Source organism: Pangasianodon hypophthalmus, chromosome 15 (genome assembly GCF_027358585.1).
Source record: "Pangasianodon hypophthalmus isolate fPanHyp1 chromosome 15, fPanHyp1.pri, whole genome shotgun sequence".
In the NCBI taxonomy this organism is placed as follows: Eukaryota; Metazoa; Chordata; class Actinopteri; order Siluriformes; family Pangasiidae; genus Pangasianodon; species Pangasianodon hypophthalmus.
This window is the reverse complement of record NC_069724.1, coordinates 25269689-25278872: the sequence shown is the minus strand read 5'-3', so window position 1 is coordinate 25278872 and position 9184 is coordinate 25269689. Positions and strand designations below refer to the sequence as shown.

The following is a 9184-nucleotide window of genomic DNA, read 5'->3' as shown; positions in this document are numbered from 1 at the left end:
TAGGTGTTGTAGCTCAGGTGTGTGTGCATGTGTGTGTGTTAGCGTGTTTCACCTGTCTGTGTCGTTGTCACCTGTCTCATTAATGATTGACTAAAGTAAAGCAATAAAGGCTGTAGATTATGGAAAGGTTGATCATGTCACGGTCGTAAAGATCCCGCGGTTTATTGCTGTAGCGCTGTTTTACCTTGACACGATTTGCATGCTAGCCTTTGACCCTTTCTGAAGAACTCGCAGATCCTCACCTCACTGATCACCTCACTGATCCACCTTTACAAAACCTTTCTGTTTATTTACTTCACTTTAACTTTACTCACCACACGTCTGACCAATAACTTCAGACGTTATAGCGAGCAATCTGGCTTTGACGTGAGTTCATCCGCGGCTAGACGTCAAGAAATATGTGTTTGATTAATACTTCAGTCAGGAATAAGATGTTTATTCAATCCAACAGGGACGTTTTGGCTTCATTTGGAAATCACGTGAATATTTTTCTTGATTTTGTTTCAGGTGTTAAAGTGTACAGTAAAATCATTATCCCTTATTCATCAAACTTGTGTAGAAACAAGTGCAGATTTTAAACACACTTATGAATAACATAACATATGAATGAACCTGTATCTGATACATGAAATTATCACAGGATATGACAGAAGAGTGGCGAATTAAGCACAGATGACGAATCAGCTTCAGCTGCGTGGAAACAAGCTCCGCCCACTAGTCCCTTTTTTTAGGACCATCAAGGTTTTTTTTAGTTGTTTAGATGCGTCGCAATGTAATGAATGTGAAAACCAGCACTAAGAAGTGCAATCAAAAAAAGACAAAAAACAAACAGACAAGACAAACAGAACACAGTCATATAGAGACAAATACAGATAATAATGCCAAGGGAAAGAGTAAGATTAATATCAATAACAATTAATTAAGTTCCTTTAGAGCCAAGGGTTCCAAAACTAGGGGTCGTGACCCCACGTGAGGTCACATGATTTACAAATGGGGTCGTGAGAGAAACTCACAATCTCATCTTTTGTTTCATTCATTTATTTTACAAATTAATATTAAATAATGAAGATTGATTTTACATACTAATATTTTAAGATGTTACTGAGCGTGACTTTCAGACAAGCCATGTTTAAAGTAATGTGTGTTATTTTCTCTATCCTGACTCCCTTCGCTAAACACACTAGCGCTGTGTCTCAGGTTGTGTGTATACAGTGTGCACTACTCTACACCGTTATTGAGCACTAACGCTAACTGCGTTTCCTGTTATAGTTCCTGTTTTAATTTTAAAAACCTCTCATGTCACTTTCAAACCTACAGAAAGCTCTGTTCTGAGTACCAGCCTTCTGGGTTTTCTAGATTAGTAAATAATTTTAAATGTAATCTCAGAGTTTTCGATTTGAGACACAGCTCATGACAACAATCACGACAACAGCTGCAAATCTTAAGAGAGACCCAGAGCTGGTCGGTGTGTTTAACATCGCTAAGCATTTTACAGTTTCACCTGGAAACCTGATGGACAGCGATGTTTCGGCTCTGACGAGCCGTCTACTGACTGCGGCTTTTAAATCTCTCAGATGTACAGAAGATCCGCAGCGAGTGTGTGAACAATGTATGTGCAAAATAAGAACTTGAAATAAAACGCTTTTTAACACATTTTCAGCTGAGAAAAGGTGTGTTTATAGAAAAGGTGTGTTTTAATTTAAATTAATAGTATCATGCAGATGTTTGTTATGGAAGTGTGCTGCTTTTTTTTTTTATAAAGGAGTAGAAAATTTAACTTCTTTATACAAATAAAACTATAGAAAATGTAAATTTAAATAAAATGTAATAAAAACAAGTGGGTCAAGTTCCCATCAGTGCTGGAGTGCAGAAGCCCTGAACCTGAAAAGTTGTAAAAAAAAAAAAATGTTGTTATTTTGACTTAATAACTATTGTAGTAATTGTTATTAATAACTTAATAACTTAATATCATGGTTCAGGGCTTGTGTAGTGGAGAAACAGCGACACTGCTGAAAATTTACATGAATAACTGAAGCTCCGCCCCTCATCGTCTCCTATTGGACTCCTGCAGCCATCTAGATAATAAATCGCTCATACAGTAAGAACAGAAACAGAACATTATAAACTAAAACACAGCCTTTTACAAAAGCTGGGCAAGAGACAGTCTCTGTATTTATATATTGTATAAAAATATTATTATAAAATATTAAATATGTTAATATGTAAATCAAAATATAAACATGGACATGAAATTGTACATTTAAAATATAGATTTATATATTTAGATATTTTTGTAGTTATAATTTTATATATTTAATACATTTATTAATGATGATTTAATCCTTTAACTATTTATAGCTTTACGGGGAGGTTGAATGCTCCAATTAACTGTGTTATGCTGCCCCCTGCTGGCGGAGAGCAGAACTGCACTGTAGAACATTTCAGTGTGTGTTTCTCTCTCTCTCTCTCTCTCTCTCTCACACACACACACACACACACACACACACCTTTTTTGGCCACCATGTGTGAATAAAACTAATTGGAGCTGTTGGACAGACTCTCTTAAAAAGGAGAAGACTAAAATATCTTCGGTGTGATCATCTTCTTGAGCAGTTCTCTGAGCTATGTTTGGAACTAATGATAGTATCAGAAATCACTAATAGTTTCCATCTATCGCTTTGGCTGTTAAATGGAGGAGTTAAACGTCTGAGCGAAAAAATGGTGTCATCTTTAAGATTGACAAAAATAAATAGTTTTGTATTTCATAGTCTGTGTTTCCTTTCAGCCTGTTTTGTATCTTGAACCTTAATAGCTGTAATGCTGTCTGACTCTGGAGTAAAACGTCTTTCTCACGTGTAACTTCGCTTCCCTTGTCCCTGCAGCCACACAAATAAGTCCATGCTACACGTCCACACATGGAATGTCTGGAATGTAATTTTCCAGCATAGAATTACTGATTCATTTCTGCTGTCGCTATGTCCTGGTGAATATAAGCCACTCCAGTGTGTGTGTGTGTGTGTGTGTGGGCAAAAGAGAAAGATTTGCAGATAACAGTACTTGTCTGTTTGTGTTTTACCGCACAGGTGTGTTAACTGGCATCCAAGAAACACTGTAATGCTGTTTTGAATTATTTTATATAAGAATGACATGTTAGTTAATTATAATAATTAATTATTGTTAGTATTATTATTATTTACACTTTGTATTATTATATAATGAGTATGTGTGTTGTAAAGTGTGTGTGTGTGTTGTGAAGTGTGTGTGCGTGTGTGTGCTCTTTCCTGCGATAACAGTACTTGTTTACCTGTTTGTGTTTTGCTGCACAGAGGAGAGAGAGAGAAGGCGCTGCAATTAAATCAGCTTTGGCACGACCAGATTTGTGTGGAAAATCTTTTTATTAACATCAAAATAACACAATGCAGAGGAAAAACCGCTACACTCGCAAAACATGAAGAGAGATTTAAATTGTGAAAATGAATTCAACTGTTTACTATTAGGTGATAGCATTCAGCATTTTTTTACACGTATACTGGTTTTCCAAATGTCATAAATATATAATATTCCATCTTTCCATCTTCTCTCGTCTTTGTGTCCATCAGCTCTAGGTGTCTATTTAAAGCAGAGTGTCAGCACTGTGAGTAGATATTGTGGGCCGTTTCAACAGTACTTTGCAAGCTGTGGGTATATTTACCTCAGATCAGTGTTACAGATTTAATGAGTGAACATGTCTGTATATTCAGTTCAATTCAGTTTTATTTGTGTAGCGCTTTTAACAGTGGACATTGTCACAAAGCAGCTTTACAGAAATATATAAACTCAGGATATAAATTGTAAATGTATGAATTTATCCCTAATGAGAAGCCAGAGGTGACGGTGGTGAGGAAAAACTCCCTGAGATGATATGAGGAAGAAACCTTGAGAGGAACCAGACTCAAAAGGGAACCCATCCTCATCTGGGTGACACCCGATAGTGAGATTATAAATCATTCCCTTCTGTTATTGTGTACTACATGGACAAATAGAGAAATTGTGTAACCAGGAAATTCATTACAGTTTTCACATGAAGTCTGTTTTGTTGAAGTTATCAAACTGTTCAATGATGGAGACTTGAGTGTAAAGCTGTTCGTGGGAATTGCAGTCCTAAAGCTATCAGAGCAACTGTAGTCCTAAGCCATTGTAGCATAACTGTTCATATCAATTCCAGTCTAGAGCCATCTTCATGGTTTTTAAGTGCTACCATCCTCAGTAATCACATGTAACTTTAGGCTGTCTGTGTGGGCCATCCTCATCAGCAGTGAGTGATTTCCAAATGATGAGAACTCCAACCAGAAGTAGGGCATCAGGATGGATCAGGCAGGTCCGGAGAGCAGAAGGGGTCAGGATCACTGGTATCTCAGGAGTAGCATGTGTAGCTCGACACAGAGAGAGAGACAGATAGAGAGAGACAGAGAGAGACAGAGAGAGAGACAGAGACAGAGAGAGAGAGACAGAGAGAGGGGGAGAGAGAGAGAGAGATTGTTAGGTATGCTAATTGTCCCGTAATGGTTAAGGACGATGTACTTTGCGTGCAGAGAGCAAGCAGGGACTCCGGCAGGACTAGCTATGACAGCATAACTAAAAGGGAGAGCCAGAAGCTAACACAGACATGAGGGCACCCTGGGACATAAGGCAGCCAGCCACTCCACCATCAACAAACCTGAGTGAACGCGTGAGAGTGGGGGGGCGACAGCATCCAAACATCCCAGTTCACCACAACACTCTATGCCTGTGAAACCTCCAGACCTGCTCCTGTACCTAAGAACAAACTATTCACAAAAGGCTTGACTAAACAAATATGTTTTCAGCCGAGACTTAAACACTGAGACTGTGTCTGAGCCCCAAACACTAAGTGGAAGGCTGTTCCATAACTGTGGGGCTTTGTAAGAGAAAGCTCTACCCCCAGCTGCAGCCCTCACTAATCGAGGTACCAACAAAGAGCCTGCACCTTTTGATCTAAGTAAGCGTGGCGGATCATAAAAGACCAAAAGTTCGCTCAGGTACTGTGGCGCGAGACCATTTAGCGTTTTATAGGTCAATAGTAGTATTTTATAATCAATACGAAATTTGATTGGGAGCCAATGCAGTGTGGATAAGATAGGGGTGATGTGCTCATATCTTCTGGTTCTAGTAAGGACTCTCGCTGCTGCATTCTGGACTAACTGGAGCTTGTTTATGCATCCACTGGAACATCCAGACAGTAAGGCATTACAATAATCCAACCTAGAGGTAACAAAAGCATGAACTAATTTTTCTGCATCGTGTAGTGACATTATATTTCTTATCTTAGCAATATTTCTGAGATGAAAGAAAGCAATCCTAGTTATATTATCTACATGAGCTTTAAATGAAAGACTGGAGTCAATAATCACACCAAGGTCACATGATGAAACAGAAAGGCCATCCAGAGTTATTATGTAATCAGAAAGCTTACTTCTAGCTGCACATGGTCCTAGTACAAGTACTTCTGTCTCGTCAGAATTAAGTAGAAGGAAGTTAAGTTAATTATGTTGATTGATCTAAAGCTGATTTGTGTATATACAGTATAACTCAATAAAGGTAAGAAGTGCTGCTGTGTTTACTGCTAATGCTCTGAGCGGCCATTTTGATTTACAGTTGAGGAAGTGTTTTCTTTGTTTTTTTTGTAGTCTGAGTTCCGACCTTTAGTTGAATGCAGTAATTTTCCAACATTAGAGTCACTGATTCATTTCTGCTGTCACTATGTCCTGGTGAATATAAGCCACTCCAGTGTGTGTGTGTGTGTGTGTGTGTGTGTGTGTGTGTGGGTGTGTGTGGGTGTGTGTGGGTGTGTGTGTGTGTGTGGTGAGGGGGCACATTCTTCCTAATAATCCATTAATACTTAACAGTTCATGTACTCTGAAAGTAGAATTTTATAAAAGTAAAAAAACAAATTTAAGAACTCCATGTGAGATTATTTCTGCTAAGATCAACATGTCGTTAGTCTTCCATCGCTCATCTTTTTGCTCCATCAACTTTTCTCTTTTTTCTCTACACTGGGTGATACGTGTCAGGATTTGGATTGAGACTGAAATAATTTAAAACTCAATAAAAACACAAGCAACATGCATGTAACTTTGGAACGGATCACATGTAACATTCAAACAAACAGATTTTATACAGAGTGTAATGAACACTTCCTCTTCTGGCTTCTTGGTGCAAACTGGCCTAACGAGAACCAGAATGTTGGGTGCGGCTGGAAAATGTTTTTATGAAGGTTGCTCAGTAATTTGTTTCAAATAACTGACCTGACAACCTTACAGAATTCAAGAGAAGCGTCGACTGCCATTGCGAAACAGTGATGACACTGGCATTACTGGCAACTCAGCAACATTATAAATATCCTCACGCCCCGTATAAGACTCGGATCAGCAGGCGGATTTCACTCGTTGGTCAGGAAGAACGAAGAGCAAGCAAATGGCAAGCAAAATTCCAAGCGGGAGCAAAAGGCCCAGAGAACCCTCTGCTCAGGTTAGATCTTACATTTAATAATGTTTGTGATAGATTCTACAGATTACAAACAGTGAAATATTGGCTAATGTATTTTCCAGACTGCTCTGAATAGACAGTTTATTATTATAAGCACTAGACTGCTGTAACTAATAAACTGGCAACTCAGTGACCTTGGAGTTGTGCTGTTATTAGGAGTATAAATATAATGTATAATATGTGTAATGATAAACTAGTCTGAAAATATCGCAGTATCCATTTAAAAACACACAAGTTGGTGGTGAAAATTAAAGGCACCCTAGAAGTTACAGCCTGAAGTAGATTATTTTCCTGTAACAGCACACCCCTTAGTGTTTTATTCCTCTTATACCACAGGAATTTATCAATACTTGCATTTTTTTAAATCACTTTTTTAAAAAAAAAATCTTTGATTCTCACACTCAGGAGCGAATTACATTTTTGAAACTATTATCAAACTATTAATGAGTCTAATCTACAAAAGTGACCAAAATTACTTGCTTTTTTATTAAAAATAATTGTGTTCTGTCTCTTCGTCAGGGGTTAAAGGTCAAGTTTTTGATCAATATTCCTTTGAAGGTGGATTCAAAGGATGAGGCACAGAAGAGGTGTGGTTATCTACTTGATGCTCTAAGTGAAGGCTTTAAGGAAAAGGATAGAACATTTATGAAGGATAAGAATGGCAAAGACGTGCTGGAAGACGTAGCTGTGATTTTTGGCATGAATGGAAGACACACCCCAGAACTCGCTAAGGTTCTGAAGGAGCTCCAGACCTTCAAGTACAATTGTAAATACATGAATATCAAGTATTCTATAATCACCTACACCTGGGGAAGCGGTGGAACAATAGCACCAGATGCGACTAAAGTACCGTACCAGGATATTCGAGAGCATCTGAAAAATGATGCTGCTACAAGAAAACTAGTGAAGGAGTTTAGGGAGAACGATCCAAAGTGTCTGGTTTATTTCAGTTTCGTTGATAGTGACACGTTCAAGTTCAACTTCATCTACAGTGAATACTTAGAAATTGTGAGAGAGGTGCTGAAAAAAGACGCCATCCCGCCCACCGTGATGTCGACTGGTTACGAGTTCACCCACGACAGCGAGCACTATGTTGCGAGTAGACTGGACCGCACGGTCCGTGTAGCCTTGGCAGAGGTCAACCCTCTCCTTGTGTACTACCCAGAACCCAACTTCTGTGTTCTAGTGCGCGACGGACTCAACACCATAGAGGAGAGTTTCATCAAGCCAAAGAGGGGGAAGGGCGAGTACGGCATGGAGTCACCAGTTCTGATCTCGCAGGTCAAGGAACGTGTCAATTTTAAAGCCGTGTTTCCTGACAGAGACCCCATCATCATCGTTACTCCGGACAGATTCACCCTTACAGACGAAGGCCTGAAGACCGGACAGTCGCATCTGGAAGGGATGAATTTGGCAAAGAGTGCATACTGTAATGGGGTGTTCATAAATAAAGAAACATATAATAAGACTGGCCCAAATGACCCCAAACTGCTGCCAGGAGTAACTGGCAAAAACAGAGGCTTCATCATTCAGTTATTTAACTGTAAAAACGACGAGGAATTTAAAGAGCTGAGTAAGAAAAATCCGTTCAGCATGGACGGAAAAGTCGCCACAGTACTAGTCGATGCCATTAAACACGCAAGAGAATACAAAAACTTTGTTTGTGAATTTAATGAAAAGCTGAAAGTCAGTTCCTCCTAGCCCTCAATCTGATCAGAAAACGGCTGCATGCAGATTACACAGACATGTCGATACTCTCGAGACTCACGATGCTTTTAGATTTCGTGCGCTCATTTGAATCTGGAACAGCCGCACTAATTAGGGCCTGCTTTATGTAAATGACATGCGCATAGTATGCAAATGAAGCTGAATTTTGAAGCTGATCATTTTTTATGCTGTATGACATTTTTATGAATAGTTCATAACTTTTTATGGAAAAGTTCCTGATGTTTGAATAATAATAAACAGATAAATGACACTTACATCAATACTTATTAAAGTGGCATCTAATGATGTTTTTTGATCTGCAGAATAATTAAAATATGAATACATTCTGAATTATATTTACTCTTTTACATTTATTTCCCAAATGATTTTAATTATTTGTTTGTTGACCAGAAAACCATTTATTAATATTAATTTCATTTTGATTAATGCATTGCTATAATCAGTGACCTATAAAATGACTATAAGGGGATTATTTGTCTGTGGAATATTATTATTATTATTATTATTATTATTATTATTATTATTATTACTATTATTATTTACAAATCTGAAGCCTTATTTGATTCTGGAGAAATGTATTAAAGGTGGTGGAACATATTCTGGATATTATCATGTTCACTTAATCATTTAAAGAAAGAAATGAAAATAAAAATGGATTTTAGCCTCGATGTGTGTCCTTTTTTGAGTGAGGTGTTTTTTCATAACTAGATACTGGATTAAAAATATAAGATTCTTTACTGAATTAGAAATAATAGAACTGTTGATTTTTGCTGTGAGACACACTGAACAGTTATAATGCTTTATAACACACTTCACTTCAGTCTTCACTCAGCGGTAGCTAACACCAGACTGCTAGCTAACGAGCTAACCTGGGTAACTAGCTAAAATGTTAAAATATCACGCAGGTTCCTCA

General features: G+C 38.0%; 1 protein-coding gene across 1 annotated transcript; it reads left to right on the top strand.

The window, feature by feature from the left end:
* The first annotated feature begins 6288 nt into the window (after positions 1-6288).
* Positions 6289-8937, top strand: LOC113524587 (uncharacterized). Its single transcript, XM_026910902.3, has 2 exons — positions 6289-6525; positions 7063-8937. The coding sequence occupies exons 1-2, from the start codon at positions 6472-6474 to the stop codon at positions 8242-8244; spliced, it is 1236 nt and encodes a 411-aa protein (XP_026766703.1). The 5' UTR covers positions 6289-6471; the 3' UTR covers positions 8245-8937.
* Positions 8938-9184: the final 247 nt, after the last annotated feature.